General features: G+C 36.7%; 1 protein-coding gene across 1 annotated transcript in view; it reads right to left on the reverse strand.

The window, feature by feature from the left end:
* The window catches only part of LOC132130952 (CUGBP Elav-like family member 4), a 91,595-nt gene that overhangs the window by 18,564 nt on the left and 55,280 nt on the right, over positions 1-17,751 (reverse strand). Inside the window, exon 3 of the mRNA XM_059542834.1 lies at positions 1,497-1,545. Within this exon, the coding sequence (XP_059398817.1) occupies positions 1,497-1,545 (49 nt within the window). The remainder of the gene's footprint in view (positions 1-1,496; positions 1,546-17,751) is intronic.

Genomic DNA, 17,751 nt, shown 5'->3' on the forward strand with positions numbered 1-17,751 from the left:
AGGAGAGAGAGGTGCCTCCAAGTCTGACTCTTCTATGTGTGTCTCACTCTCTCTGTGGGTCCATCAATCTTGGTTATCTGAAATATCTGACCCAAAAGTGGGGAAAGAGGAGCTCATCTCTCACCAAACTACTTCCACTTTGTCTGTAAGTGACACACAGACACACACATGCAAAGTCAATGCATGGAAACTCGATCTCACTCCCCTGACCACAAACGTAATAATGTGATATATCATTTTAATGTTCTTATTGTGTCACCGGCAAAAATATTTTTGATAAACTTACTAAGATGCCACATGAGAACATTTTGAAGTTTATAGGAAGTCATAGGGGAACCTTTTTAGTTTTTATGACGCCAACAAGGGACCTTTTCAAGTTCGTAGCAAGTCATAGGAGAACCTTCTGATGTTCATTTTTATGTTCTCATTAAAAACAATGTTCTGGAGCTTCAAAGCACCTGGCTTCATTGTTTTCTATGCCATCTAGAACCACTACACTAATATTATGAACAAATAAATAAATCTATTCTATTAACAAAACATTCTATCCTAATACTAATAATGCTAATACTAAGCTTGTTTCTGCCACAGAATAAAAAAAGGTAATTGCTACTTTTTATATCACAACTCTGACTCTTTTCTCGCAAAGTTTATATCTCAAAATTCTCTCCTTTTGCCGCACAATTCTAAAAAAAGGAGAGATATAAAATTCTGAGAAAATGTCGCCATTATTATTTTTTTTATTCTGTAGTGAAAAAAAAGAAAACTGTAAAATTCAGAATTTTTCGAACAAATGTCTGAATCATGAGATCGCCAATTTAGAATTGTGACAAAAAAAAACAAAACAAAAAAAAGATTCCCAGATATTTTTTTTTACATTTTAGTATTTTATCCCATGGCAGAAATAAGCTTCAATAGATAACAAAAATAAGCAAATAACCAAATAAATATTCAAAATAGTTTTCTAATCATTGAAAATTCATATGTTATTAAAATGGAGTTTAAGAATGATAAATCTTCTCTCCATGAATTTGTATTTCCCATCACACCACTTGAATATAATTCATCCTAAATGACATAATGAAAAGGAAGTGACTTCATTTGAGTCTTGAGAAGCAATAAATACAATACTAACACTAAGCATAATAAAACATGTTTTCCTATTTACACTTTTATCCTTAAATTTACCATAAAACTCTACAAACGTTCTCTATCATACAACAGTGTGTCCATACAAAAACGAAAACTAAACCTTAAAAAACGTAGCTCTCCTAGCACCTCAGTGGAGGGTAATAATCAGAGTTATGTAAGGTGTGTGAGGGCCGGCCCAAGATCCTCTGGGGCCCTGTATGACTGTCGGGTCTCATCGAGATGCGTTATTATATATGACACTTAAGAAGGGGAGATCTACTGGTAATGGAGACACTGATTTAGAGTGACAGGAAGGTGGGGGGAGAAACAGGAAGGGAAGAAGAAAAAAGAGAAGTGAAATCTACCTCCCCTGCTCTCACTGTCAGCTGGCTTCACCTGGATTGGCCTGTTCATCTGTGCAACACAGAGAGAAGAACGAGGGAAGGGGAAAGACAGGACAGACAGAAAGAAGGGGGAAAAGGATGAGAGAAGACATTAGATTTGTAGCGGAGCACAAAAAAATATTCAAGTGAAGTGTTTACATTTGCAGTTAGTATCAATACGGTTGTATATGAGCCATTCCAGCACCATTTGTAAATGCCCACAAAAAGTTGCTTGTAAGTATTTTGTGTGTGTAAATATTTTAATTCAAAATTAGGAAATTTATTCTTTTCAAAGCATTATTTCATGATAGATTGAAATTCTTAAAAAAAAAAAAAAAATACAATTATGTTTACTGTACGTAATTCAAAATGAATCATATTATTTAAAAATATATATTTTTACCTTTCATTTTTACAAGCCCATACTGTCATCAAAAAATCTTGAATATGATAATTCAAAATGAACCATAATGATGATTTCACATGTTCAGTCATCAAAATCTTTTAAAAATTGAATAATTCAAATTCAATGATAAACTTATTTTATTAAAACTATTATTTTATGTGATTATTTTTTACATGCCCAGTCATCGTAATCTATAATCTTTAATCTTTAAAATCTTAAATATGTTTCATATAATGATTTTGCATACCCATAGTCAAAATGTAAGAAATATACATTGCCGGGAAAATCAGAACAATCAAAACAATCGTTTTCTAATAATTAATGATTCATATCTTTAAATTAGATTAAAATTAAAATTGCTTTCAACAACAGCACTTCTCTCCATGAATTTTGATTTTCCCACTCCAGCGTTTGCCTCAATAAAATTCATTTTAAATGACATAATGAAAAGGAAGTGACCATTTGAGTTTTGAGGATCCAAGTTCAAAGTTGGAAAGTTCTCATCTCATTTAATATTCATAAATTGTTGTTCTTTCATGCTTGACACAATTTCTCAAGCATAACATATCCACCCCGACATATGAAATAGGCAGACCAAATTGCTTCTTTTTTTTTCCTGCTATTTATAGAAAAGTCATTTAAAAGCTTAAGTAAATAGAAAGCCATAACCTTACCCCATAACCCCCAACATATCTCAACATATTATTTAGCTTGAGATGATGAGATGCAATTTATTAACACGTAAAAAATATTTTTTGTCCTATAGGATAATGGAAAAGAATATTGCATTTTGAAACACACAATCACACACAAAAAAAGCAAAGGCAAATGTTTCTTAGATTGAATAATTCCCAGCTTTACAACAGAACACCGTAAACATCACACACACAAAGCAATTCAGAATGAAATATTAAAAGAAACGCATTGTCAGAGCATGCCACACATTTGCATACATCTCTGCTTATGTGTGTGAGTGGCACTTGCAAACAAATGTGTGTTTGTGTGTGTGTGTGTGTGTGAAGTCTCACTAAAAGACTCTCACTATCATAAAATGTTTCGCTCTGCCTCCTTCACTTGTGGTAGATCCCCAACTGACTCCGGCTCAATAATACATGTAAGCCATGGAACGGTCTGAGGCAATCAATTTTTAACAATGCCAATTGTCATGCTGCCAGCAGGAAGGAGAGCAGACCCGTGCACAGTGGCAGATACTGGCACAGGCCATACAGAGGAGGCACAGGGCACTGCCCCCAAAATAAGACACAAACTCCACTTTTCTATCGCTCATCTGCAGCAGTTTACTCGTGAAAATGAGTTGTGATGTAGCAGGTATTTTTTTATGAGTAGCTTCCTGCGCTTTACTTCTACACCCCCCTCACTGTCTGCACTGCAGAAACAGAAAAAGTCCTTAAGGAAAAAGTCTCTTCAGCTGCTATAAGCCAAAAATAGAGGAGGCATACTAGCAGTGTACAGTACAAGTCAAATTAATCAAATCAAGTCAAATGTTCCCTGGCTCCAGAAATATATCCCTTCTTATGCCATTGCAATTTTATTTGGTTTAATAAAAAAGGTACTGTACATTTCTTCTGCCTTGCCATGTGACCACAAATAATTATTTTATTTTGCAGTTTAAGTACTTAATGTTTTTGCAACCTTGAATTATTTTTAAGTTAATAATCACTCATTTTATTTTTAAATAAGGAATGCAGTGTTTTATATTGAATGAAAATCATGTAAATTCCATGCTGTTTTTTTATTTTCAGTAAGCTCTTTTTATTATTCAACAGAAAAAGGGACATAAAAATGCAGTTAATGATTTTTTTCGGCCATATTCAATAAAATCTTACAATAGAGTAACTTCACTGCAAACATTATTGACTCCTTTATTGTATTTTCCCCTCATTTTTTATTCAATTTGGACAAAAGCATCTGCTAAATTAATAAATGTTTCTCCTCCCCTCATTACTCTGCATTATTAAATGCCAACATTCGGCAACAATAAACAGAAACCTAACTTAACTAAATATTATACAACAGTTTACAGTAATACAATGGCAATAATAAACTACTACATATGTTTTAATGTTTCATAAAAGGATAAAATGTTTTACTGAAAACTTACACTACTCAAAATCACTTTTGTTCAAAAGTTTGGGGTTAGTAAGTTTTTAACATTTTAGAAAGAAATCTCTTATGATCACCAAGTCTGCATTTGATCAAAAATAAAGTAAAGAGAGTAACATTTTGAAATATTATAACCATTTATAAGAACAGTTCTCTATTTGAATATATTTTAAAATCTCATTTATTGTGATGGCAAAGCTGAATTTTCAGCATCAGTACTTCAGTCCATTCTAATATGCTAATTTGCATAGAAACATTTATTATCATCAATAACTGTGCTGTGCTGCTTGATATTTTTGTGGAAAAAGCGATGAATAGAAAGTTCAATTACAAGCATTACAGAATAGCAGTAACATCATTTAAGTCTTGCTGAAAATATGTATTTTTATTACAACTCTGTATTAATACAAGATATGAAGGAGAATGAATGAGAAAAAGAAAGTATGGAGTTATAACAAACCTCTGATAGAGAGTATAAAAGTTTGCATGTGCATTTCTGTGCTCGTCCTTGCTTGTGCATAGTAATGATAAACTAATTAAATACCCTGCAATGGCAATAAACTGTCAATCATGTTTATTAAAGTCATCTTCCAACTGCATATTTTACTAGTCTCACTGAGTCATTTGTGACAGAAAAATACCCACAGTGCACCTGTGGCGTCCTGGCTCTGGTCCAGACCAACAGCTCTGGGATTTCTCACTTTATAAAGTTCACTTCTTTTTCAGACCTGATCACTCCCTCCTTCTTTTTCTCCATCCCCAGCTTCCTCCTCTTTTATTGGCAGTAAAGCCCAGCTAATGTTTTTAATGTGTTTTAATGCATTATTTATATTGCTGCTGATAGTGAGGGTGGAGGGAATAGTGAAAAGAGAGAGAGAGAGCGATGGGGAAAGAGAGGTAGATCTGGACATAGATCAGGGAGCAGAACAAGGTCACAGCCACACACACACACACACAGTCTCGGTATCCCAGTAGGCCTCTACTCACATACATTTGAATGTTTATTACCCAATGGCACAAATGGACTCTGCTATGTGTGCTAATTGTGTTCCCCGAATCAGAATCTCACCCATGAGAGGGACACACTCGCACAAGAGCATTTCTCTGTCTGTCTGTCTGTCTCTCTCTCTCTCTCTCTCTCTCTCTCTCTCACACACACAGACACACACACACACACACACAGTTTGTTTTTGTGAAAAGTGGGGACATTCCATAGGCATAATGGTTTTTATACTGTACAAACTGCATATTCTATGGGCCTTCACCAACCCTACACCTAACCCTCACAGGAAACTTTGTGCATTTTTACTTTCTCAAAAAAATGGGGACATGGGTTATGTCCTCATAAGTCACCCTCTCCTTGTAATACCTGTGTCATACCCATGATGCCATTATACAGAGTTGTGTCCTGATATGTCACAAAAACATGCGCGCTCACACACACACACACACACACGCACTTACATTCCCAGGTTGATTTTGAAAAATCTGCTCATGTGATGAAAAATCTACTTCATGTGATGATTTTACATGCCATATATATATATATATATATATATATATATATATATATATATATATTCAAAATTAATCAAACTATTCTATTAAAATTATTTTTTATTTTATAAAAATATATATTTTTAAATATTATTAAAATTGTGTTAACATGATGATTTTTAAATGCCCTCACAGTCATTTACATTTTTGTATAAATAATAATAAAAAAACTATAAAAATGTTAATATATTCATTCAGAATTAATCAAACCTATTTCTATTAAATATATTATTTAGATTTTTTTTTTAAAATAAATGTTATTAATGTTATTAAGCTATTATTAATGTGATCATTTTTAAATAACCAGTCATCACTTTTTATAAATTAAATCTTAAATATGGCAATTCAAAATTAATCAAACTTTTTCTATTAAAATGTTATTTATATTTTTATTAAATATGTTTAAAATTATTATTATTAATGTGAGATGAGTTATATACAAAAAGTCACTGAAATTTTAAAAGAAAATACGTTTCAATTAATTCAAAATTAATCACACTTACTCTATTAACACTTATTTAGATTTGTTTCTGTTAAATATGATTTAAAATATTATGTATGATTTTTTTAAATACTGATGATAGCCATTGAAATTATTTAAAAAAATCAAAAAAATAAAATAAATAAATAAAAATACTACCAAACATACATTCCCATGAACCCCCATATAATTTAATTTATATTAAAAATAAGTTTAATATTTAGAGAGTGCTTCTCTCTCACACACACGATTACAGTCTTTTATGCATCCTGACGGGAGGACATGCATGAAATGCACTTACATTCCCAGGGTGAATCTAACAAGTACATGTAGAATGAGATCTAGTGCACATTCAGTACGCACGTTAAAACCGAACGTGATGGCATGTCATAAAACTGAGCTGAATAAAACATAATGTGGCATTTGCAGACATTTGTCATTGTGCTGCGCCACAGGCTTCCACATTACTTCCAAACTGTGATTTTAGAGGCCCCTAGAGGACTTTCATCCGCCACCTCTAGATGGTAGCATCGAGCAGGCCAATCTTTGGCCTCCCTGAGCTCCACATCACATTCTGAGAGGGCAAACCTTTTTACAAAAAGGCAGATAAGGCCTCCTGCACACAAACGTGCGAACGCAGACAAAAACATGCCCCTCACATATGCACAAAATCACTCATAATGCCACAAAATTACACTGCTTTATAAATATAGTACCACACAAACACATTTTTCTTTCTCTGTATCTCATAGGCACACCCTCACCTCACCAGAAACCTTCTGTCTCCATCTGTACAGGCCCCACCGTCCGCATCTCTGCCACTGAGCCACAGCATGGCACGGCCTTATGGTGATGCAACTCTCTGGCATGCTGGCACACACACAAAGACACACACAAGCTGGGCTAAACGGCCACAGAACCATACATGTGGGTGTCACGTCTGCACCGAGGGAGTGTATTCCACCACAGGGTTCTTTTTTCCTCCTTTTAGGCCATTCTAAAGCACTCCAAAAAGCCATGATGAGCTGTTACACACCATCCAATTCTGCATAATATCACTGCTTCTGATACTCAAACGAGCATACGGTAAAACAGACACTCTCTGTACTATCTAGAATGCTACAGTATAAGCATATTTTGGATTTGACCCTGTTATGTTATGGTTAGCAAGCCTTAGCTTTGTGCCTTTGGAACAACATGAGGGTTAATTAATGATGACAGAATGCCATTTCTTAATTGAACTATTGCTTTAAGGCCAGTGTTTATGAAGCTTTTAAGTGAGGTCAAAATAGGAAAACTAGCTTTGGTTACGTAAAATATCCCATCTGACACTTTCTTGCTCTGTTTTGATAAATGGAAAGCACACAATGAATAATCTATCACTTTTTCCTCTGCTCGCCTGGAGAAGTGTAAGTATGATGAATATCACAGCATTTATATTCGAATACAAACGGCCGGGCTGTCTGTAAAATACTGTTACAGTGAGCTTTAAAAAAAGTCAGGCTTTGAATTGCAGTCACGTAGCAAGAGCAGGGAGCAAACTTTCTACAAACTAAGGCAGAAAAATAATTCAAAGTTCATTCTCACAGTAGGAACAATAATCTTCCTTTCATTTCCCCACAAAGGGATGAACGTGCTCTTTCAGGGTTTTTGGAGGAGTAGGTAATTCTTTGTAGGGTGAGCTACCCTGCCTTTGTTGTGACCAGGCTCAGATTGCATTGAGACTCTTTCAAGACATGAGAGTCAAACAAATACGAAAAAAAATAAATAAATATTATTAATAATACAGTCTAGTGTTTGTCTGACTGACAAACAAGCATCAAGTTCTCATGATATTCTGTAATATATACATATGTGACCCTGCACCACAAAACCAGTCATAATGGTCAACTCTTTCTTCTAAAATAAGTTATGATATCCTCTAAAAAAAGTGTATGTGTGTGTGTGGTCGCCGTGATTTTGCCAAGTAAGACATGTTCCTGGATCAACATCTTATGATGATCCTGGATCAACATTATTGTCCAAAAATATTAACTTAACCCAATCCCTACCCTAAACCTAACCTTACCCATAATTTATTCCTAAAATCAGTGGGAAATAATAGCTGATTAACAAGGGTGTAAAAGCACCTAACTCTGATTGTAAGCCTAAAACAGATATTTTCTGAAAAGTTATATCTCAATTCTGATTTGTTGATTGGAATTTTGTTCCAGGATCAACAAGGATGTTGATCCAGGAACATGTTGTACTTGGTGAAATCATGCTCGCCATGTGTGTGTGTGTATTTATTTATATATATATATATATATATATATATATATTGTGACGAGTCAGCTGCCTCCTCCCTGATTGTCACCGGCACCCCGTGCTAAATCGCCGCCCTTCACCAGGCTCCCGACTGGAGTGGGTGGGTGTGTGAGAGGAGGGGCGCTGGACGAGTCAGGGCTGGCGGCGTGTGATGGGGCACACCTGAAGGAAATGGAGCCTCATCACCGCCGCTGTTTAAAAGCCCAATGCGCCTCTCCTCGATATACCGGTCTCTTCCCCGTGCATGCACACTGGTGTCCTCGTGGGTCCAGGAAGGGTGCGTTGAGGGACTCCCGCGCCACAAGAGACGTGAGCTGCCGGACCCGCGATCCGGATGGGAACTGCACCCGTTTACACGGCCGTCGGGCCAGGATGCCGGGCCGTCCATCCCCTGCCAGCGCCGCGGCCAACGAGAGTGATGCAGGAAGCCGCCGCCCCTCGCGCCCCGGACCGAATAGGGGAGCGCGTGCGACCGCCGGACTCCGCCCCTTACCTGGACCCTTCCTCCATGAACACTGCCCGACCCACACGAACCCCGCAGCACGACGAGGACACCCGATTCCCTGTTTATTTTGGACACCCTTGCCCTTTGGCCACCTTCATCCCCTGTTTTATTTGATTTTCTGTTAATAAAAGCCTCCCCGAAGCCTGACGCCACGCCCACTGTGTCTGTCTTGTGCTCCTCCCATCACTATATATATTACAGAGAATGTCACAAATAATTGTTCATAAATATTTCTTTTTTTTTATATTAAAGGCAGGGTAGGTAAAAAAATTTATAAAAACCTTTTTTTCCAAATTTGTTTAAACTTTATTTATATATCAAAACATAATTAAAATGTAAGTACTCTGAAAAAGAAAGTATAAAAATCGAGTGTCTGTAGACCTCTCACGACTGTTTTAAAGACAGCTCATTACTTCCATTTACTCCACCCCCTCCCTTCTGGGCTCCTTCCAAAGCCACGCTGTATGTATGATCAAAATACAAAAAGAAAGATTTACCTGTCCAGCAGAAATAAAGCCATCAAGGAGTCACTTTTCAGCCCCTTGAGTTCCCTCAGTTCTCGCCATAGCTGGAAAGCCACGCTGATATTAACTCGCGTTTTATTTCTTTGTTTATCCAAAGACTTTTTGTTCATTGCCTTTTCTTGTACTGTTACTGTCTTCCTTTTTTTGCCTGGTTTGCCTTCACTAACTTCATAGGCCGGTACTGTGAATTTTGCTTGCTGTTTCTCTGCCATTGTTTTGGTATTCCTAGGATTCGTGTCCTTGAATTCCTCAAATCAAACGTGTGTGCGCGCAAGTGGGCAGGTCATGTGTGGCAAAAGGGTGGTTGCCATGGTTGCGAGAGAGTGACAGTCGCCTAAGCCAATCCTATGTTTCGTCCCGAATGGAAATAATGAGCTGTGTTTAATACAGATTAAACGGTCTAGAGTCACTCGATTTTTATACTCTTTTTATCAGAGTACTTGCATTGATATATATAGAAAGTTGAAACAAATTTGGAAGAAACAATTTATAGGCACATCTATAAATTGTGTCAAATGAAAATGAGAGTACTCTACCGGAGGGGTGAGAGGGGGTATCAGGAAAGTGCTCTTTCAGGGCCTGACCCGATGTGACTTCAATCTGCACAGAAACTCTGCCATAACATGTGCATTTGGAAGCACCTGGCTAATTAAGCAGCAATGTGATTTTTGCACTTTATTGTGAAAATGACTACTAGGAACTGTGAAATATTGACATTCTAGGGTTTTTTCACTAATCTTTTTAGTTCTGTTTTATCAGTGCATTTCTTGCCAGTATCTGCATTAGTTTTTTCACCTTTCAGTTTGAATGTGATTAGAAATGACACAAAACAGCATTTACAACCCATTTTATTTATGTAAAGAAACATTTCACAGAATATTTGCTGGGAAAGAATGTAGGGTGGGATTTCATGCATCAGGATTTGATTGGATCATGAAATGTGTGACATTACTGGTTAGAGAAATAGATCACCTAAAATCCCCCCAAAACTGCTTAAAATGTACTGACTCAGGCCAAGTGTGATATAGATGTTTCTTCATTAGAACAGATTTGGGAAAATGTAAAAAGGTCCAAACAGCTGATCAAAACATCACAATAATCCACAAGACTCCAGTCCATCAGTTAATGTCTTGCGAAGTGAAAAGCCATATTTGTTTAGAACTGCTTTGGATTCTTTTCACTTAAACAGTGTTTGATCTTTGCATTTTTCACTTTTCCACTGGAGAAAGCAATATTATGGAAAGATGACTCATATTTTATCCGAAAGCAACAATTTCAAGTTAAAAAAGCTTTAAATGATGAATTTATTACAAACAATGATGAATTTATTACAAACATGCAGCTTTTTGCTTCACAAGATGTTAACTGATTGTGATGTTTTTATCAGCTGCTTGAACTGACGCCACCCATTTACTGCAGGGGATCCACTGGTGAACAAGTGATTTAATGCTACATTTCTGTTTCGATGAAGAAACAAACTCCTCTACATCTTGGATGGCTTGAGAGGGAGCAAACGGTTTAATATTATTTACCCCAGCTCATGAGGCCTTGGTTACAATCGCAGAAAAGGTAATGAAAACCTGTTTTTTTTCTTTTCTTATAACATGGACTGATGAACCATGCACAGTAAAACGAGGTACACTATCTAGACATTTAGTAATGGCATTGAATTTTTATTTTCATACTGTCTTAATGTTTATGAATGTACTGCATTTAAGTGAATTAATTTTTTATAGAAGTTTCTTGTTCTTGTGTTACATAACTGTTATCCTTCTCAGTAAAGTAATAGAGTTTTTCTTTTGCCTATTTATAAAGTGCAACAGAAACTGGAGGAGAAACACGCTCTAATGGGAATAGAGCTGAAACTGGATTTGAAACGAGAGATCTTTCACCTTTGCCTGTGAGGCTGTCTGAAAGTGAATAATGGCTATTTGATTTGTATCCTGTGACATGATAAATTAAAAACTCGACTTTGAAACACTTCGATGTTACAGACCTCAATCTAATATATTACTGATGCTATCAGAACACGGCAAACAAAACTTTTGCATTTTCATCGGCATTCATCATGAGCAACAAAGCAGAAAGCATTTAATTAAACATTTATTTTTCAATCTAATTATGCACTATTAAATGGTTTATCAATTCTATTTTGACTTCATTGACCAATATGTGAATAATAGACATATTAGGAATAGATCAGCAACCGTCAGTTATCAAAATGTACGTTCAACCTTTTTTAACTCTCTCTCCTCTAATCCAAGTGTTTCTCCAAGCATGTGTATCAGTGTGTGTGTGTGTGTGTGATGAGCTCATTAAAATTGGGCCTAATCCATTAGATAGGCAGATTACACATCACAAACACACACTCTGTCCCCCATCACTGCATAATTACACATATGAAAGCAATAAACAGCTGCAATAAGCTGCCTCCGGTCATTATGATAGAGACGATAAAAAGAGAACATTTATTTGACAACACGTGGGAAAGAGACAGGCGTAGAGAAAAGAAAGAACATGTCCCTCTTTATTACATGACACCTCCTCCCTCTATCTGTCGCATGCTCTCAGTAATGCAAAGCTTTGCGGTGTGTGGAGCGTAAAGCCTTGGTTGCAAATAAATCCTGCATTCTCTCAGAGAAGTAAACATAAATCACCGCACAACACCCCTTTGCCTTCCTTGTATTTGCTTTTACTTATCTAATGAATAAAAAATGAAAAACAAGCCAAAAAGCTGTCAAATTGGGGACTCGCTCTCTCCTCGTCCTCCTCCTTTTCACATTTTCCCCTTTCTTTTTCTCCTCTCACTACTAAGACACAAAAGTGAAGCTCTAAGTGGACTTGCGTAATTGCCTAGAGATTATTTATGAGCTACTAGGGCTCTTTTGGTGTCTTGCTTTATACACTCTTTCCTTTCTCTCTCTAAGTGCTCTTTTGACTCTTTTCTGCTATTTTCTTCAAAATGAAATCCAATTTACAGTTAAGACTGGTGGGAAAAGATTTGGTTCTTCGGGTCGGACACATTGTGCGGGGAACAAAAGTTTCAATATGGTTCCCAAAGTTTCTAAATTCAATTCTCCCTCTGTCCATTTCCTTTGCTCCAAGTAAAAATACAATAAATAAATAAATAAATACAAATAATAATAATAATAATAAAATCAGTACAATTTGGAATGCAAGAGTCTAGATTTAGTAAAATAAAATAACATTCACAAATTCAGAGTGATGTGAAAGTAATATAAAATATGCAGGAGTCATCCCATGAAGCATCAATAATAATAAATAAATAAATAAATAAATAAATACAATTTCCAATGTAGGAAGTGTCAATAAAATAAAACACAATAGTGTAAAAAATAGTGTAAAAAAACATTCTGAAGATTAAAGCAGGGTCAAAAAATAACTTATAAGCAAACAGTAAAATAAAAACTTGAAGAACAGACTCGCTGCTTTTTCTTCTGTTATGGGCGTATTCAAGCCGCGCGCTTCAGTTTGAATCTGAATAGCGCGTTCAGCGCGGGGGCGTGGTCACATTAGATATAATGAAGGGAGACATGAAAAACAGACATCCCGTTGTTTTAATATGGATTACTTTATCACAGAAAATCCGTTTTCGGCAGCACTTGTTTAGTTTAAAAGTAGACCTGTCAAGCTTTCTATAGATATCTCTCTCATGTCTCTTCGTTGAGTATTCACGGAGTTACAGTTCATTTTAATGACGTGTTTGTAAATAAAGATCAGCGCAGACAAAGGCTGCAGACAGCACACCTTGTTTGTTATCTTTATTTTATAAGTGCACAAAGTTTTGTTGTTATTATGTTTGTATCCAAAAAAAAGTAGACCCTTTACAGATTCGATTGATGTATTGCTCTTAGCTGTACGATTAAAACTGAAAGTGTAATTTAAGTTCTTTTCGGGGTTATCAGGAGAAAATGACTCAAAACGCGTATCCGCGTTAATCGACTTCATAGGGTTAAAGTGGCCATCCTGACACTGGTTTGCTTGGTTAAGTGAAACTGACACGGCCCACTCTAACCACTCACAACCACTAACTTCTACTGTTAGACATAAATGGGTCAAGAGTATATCATGTGACAGATTAAATCTTGCCATACATGGATGTGAGAGGTTGGGATGGGGTGAAAGCATCCATCTGACCTTGTATTTTTGTCTTCACAATGTCAAAAAGTCAAACAGGTAGAAACAGAGGTGTCGAAAAGAATGAGAAAGTGCAAGAATCGTGGCACAATTACTGCAAATGCGGTGATGTCAGCAGGTTTGGGTAGGAAGGTGTCAGGATATCAGAAGCCACCTCTTCTCTCTTCGTACCACGTGTGACGCATAAGCCTTTTTCAAAGAGAAAGGCCACAACAAACCTAGTCCTCGGGGACTATTTAACGCTCATACAGCAGTAAGCAATCATTACAGCAAAGAACTGCCTCTTTTGAAATGGAGTTGAACACACAGGCTGGAACAGAAGATCACCCACACCAACACATACACACAACAATACATGCCCTTTCAACATCCTGACATGCCCAGGCATGAAAATGCACACACAATCACACAATCATAAGTCCTTAAGGGTCTTGTACTCAGTAATACGGCCATCAGACACCCAATAACTTGATTAAAAGCATAGTTTACCCCCAAACTTTTTCAATTCTGTCTTACTTTCATGTCTTTTCAACAAATCTTTTCTTTTAATTTTTCCATATTATTTAAATAAATGTTGACTGAAGCTTTCAATCTTAAAAAAAGGATGAAAAAGCATCATAAAATTACAAAAGCATTCATTGGGATGATGATTTGAATCAGACATTATTGCAACTGTCATATTGTGCAAAGGAAAGCTAGTGAACTCTTGCCATGAGGCTACAGTTCTATTTTTTTCTGAGTTGTGAGCTTGCTGAACTATGACGAGAGGAAAAGTTTGAGCATCACAAAATAATAGAAAGACAATAAACAGAAAATACATCCATTTTTATCATTCTTGCTGGCTACACATAATAAAAATCTTTCAAAATTACAACTGTGGTCTGATTCATGACTCCAATAAGCAGCATCATTTTAATGAATTTTTCAAAAAGAATAAAAATAATATGCAAGTCACAAATCAGTGTACAATGCAAAGTACTGTATACATGTACTCTAACAAATTATGGATTATTTTTGCAAGCAACATAACACTATTATTCAAACGTGTGGGGTCAGTATTTATTTATTATTAAGAAATTCATACTTTCAGCAACGATGCATTGAAATTATCAAGTGAAAGTAAAGACATCTGTAATACAAAAGTCGGAAATTCTGTTTATCTGAAATTTATTTTCCTCATAGAGAAGCAGCACAACTGTTTTCAATATTGATAATAATTAGAATTGTTTCAGCAAATCAACAAATCTGAATGATTTCTGAAAGGATCATGTGACACTGAAGACTAGAATAATGGCTGCTGAAAATTCTGCTTCGCCATCAAACGAATATTACATTTGAAATAAAACAGACAATATTATTTAATATACTGGAAACATAGATCACACCAGCCGTGTATGTGTATGTGTGTGTGTGTGTGTGTGGCGGCCGTCTGACGTCAAATGCTCACTCTCAGAATCGCAGACTCCATCTGCGCTCATTAGAATAGACTCTTGTGCAGATGTGCCCCCATCCGCTCCTTAACAATAAACTCAAACTCACATGTACGTACATTACTAGACTATTGCTTTCCAATGAATGGACTTGCTATCTCTATCTCTGGCTGAATCAGCCAAGCTCCCATCAGCTCCTCTAAACACACACACAAACACACACAAACACACACACACACACACACACACACACACGTGACTAACACCAGAGTGGCGACATTCCTCAGAAAAGGTCAGCAGAGCCCTTCAAGATGAGTGTCGAGCACAGCTGTGTTATTCTGATCCAGTCTCCGAGGGTTTGCGACAACCACTCTCTTCCCATGATCACAGATGTTTGCATGTGTGTACACCTAGCAAAGCTAATCTTATTAGCACCTCTGAAGATTCTCGGTAGCGAAGGCGACATACTCTAAGGCTTTTTAATGTGACAGCAGGAAGACCTGCCAAAAGTGAAGTGAAACGGATAGATTCCCAATTTAATCCTCGGCATTGATTCAAATCTTTTTCAAATCAGCACCAGACTATAGAACTCAAATCCCCTGGAGAACCAGGAACCAGAAATGTTTCAGCTGCAATTTGGGACAAGGAAAAAATGGAGTTGGGAATTTGCATGAAGTGTGGTATTGATTTACAGACAATAAATGTTGAAATGCATTGTGCCAAAGACTCCCAGTCCAACAGGAACAATGAACTTCCTAGTGCACGAGTCTTTGGCTGAACAGGACCATTGTCTGCTTTGTAATGTGCTCTATGGCAATGGAAAAGGTAGTTAAATATTGACCTAAACTAAATAAATGTCATGTAAACGATAGAAACATTATTTTTCACACACTAGTCAAAAAAAATAAGTATTCTGTTGCACTGTCACTGAATATATTCAATAATCTTTTACCTGTACATCATTGTACAAAAGTTTGAGGTTAGTAAACATAAAAAGAGGAATTAATAGCCTACTTTTATTCAGCAAGAAAACTTGCTGAATAAAATTGATTAATTGATAACAAAACCAAACCTCCTCAAACTCCAGGTTGTAAAATAATTGTTTTACACATTCTAAAGGCTTTCTATTTAATTTGGTAGTTCTTGGCCCGAATAAGCCGAAATGTGGACCAGACTCCACACACACACACACACACACACACACACACACACACACACACACACACACACACACACTCTAATGCAAGAAATATGGAGTAAAAAAACTCATTCCCCCTCAGAGTGGCAAGGACAGCATAGAGCAGCAGTTGCTTCAAGCAGTAACTTTCTAAAACAATCGTTCCTGCTTTCACAGACCCCCCCCCCCCCCCCGCCAACCCTCCAAACGACCTCCCCCCACCAACAGCGCCTCCCTGTGTCCCCTGCCAGCCGTCTGTAACATTTTAGAACAATGATTAAAATCTTAAATAATTTAAAACACGCTCCTCAAAGAGGGAGGGGTGATGAGAGAGAGAATAAGAAAAAAAGAGGGATGGTGATGGCTGAAAGGAAACACCGTTTCATAGTTTCACTCTTTGAAGAAAACTGAAATAGTGTCCTCTTCCCACAGGGTGTAAGAGCAGCGTAGGAGCTCTTCTTTCTCCTTAATTTACTCCCTTTAATTTGTAGACACCCTCTGCACATCGGGAGGGTGGCCAAGACCTCCGGCCCCAGTCTCCGTGCAGCTGGGACATCGCTTTCATTATTAATGCAAAAAATTTCACTCAAATTGTCTCTGTGAATTTCTAATGAAGGCCTGGGTCAGAACACAGAGAATCCTGATTGGGGGATAGAGATGGGTGGAAATCTCACTAGCTGGTTTTTATTGTCAGGAAAAAGAACATTAGCACTCGACAATGGAGTGCAGTTGCATACAGTGGCAGAATATTGGGGAATGTTCCAGAAAGTTGTTTCTGGTGACTGCTGGCCTGACACCAAACATCTAAAAATGATGTTGTAACATAACACTGTACTTGGACATCAAATACTGCACCAGTTCATGCAATCAATGTATTTGTTGGCATGAAAGAAATATGGACTCATATTAGCCAAAGTGGTTTGGAATCATCAGTTAGAATTGATTGAAAATTATGTCTTGAATCATATCCTATACAGTTGATTTCCAAAAAAATTAATTTATGACGTTAGGTGTATAATTTCCAGCAATTCTTTTTATAATAAAAAAAGTAATAAAAAAAAACCTTAATATGAAATGAAAATATATTTAAATTGGTGTGCAAACTCATCCATTCCTTCAAAGCGTGCAGAATTTCATTCTTCAAACCATCAGAACATCATGTTAACATGCTACTCTTACTCTTTCTGCAGGACACCATAGAGAATTTTATATGCCAGTATTTCCAACAATGCAATGCACATTAATGTCTAATGTGATGCCTAAACTGGAAGCAATAACATCAGTGATTCCAGTGGCTGAATATGGAATGGCATACCAGTGGCACTATTTGCCATATGTTTAAAATTACAATATTACAATTTACAAACTCGAAGACAGAACACAGTGTATACTGGACAGTTTTCAGATAGTATTATTTAGTATTCCATCCAAACACAGCCATTGTTTGCCGACTGATTTCTGACTTGCCAACCTTTTTTATAACCTGAACAAACTTCTTCCTGATCCATTGTCTCTCTCTCCGAGGTTCCTCTCTTTCTCGGCAGGCTTGGAGCACAGTGTGGCCCAGG

This window comes from Carassius carassius, chromosome 47 (assembly GCF_963082965.1).
Source record: "Carassius carassius chromosome 47, fCarCar2.1, whole genome shotgun sequence".
In the NCBI taxonomy this organism is placed as follows: domain Eukaryota; kingdom Metazoa; phylum Chordata; class Actinopteri; order Cypriniformes; family Cyprinidae; genus Carassius; species Carassius carassius.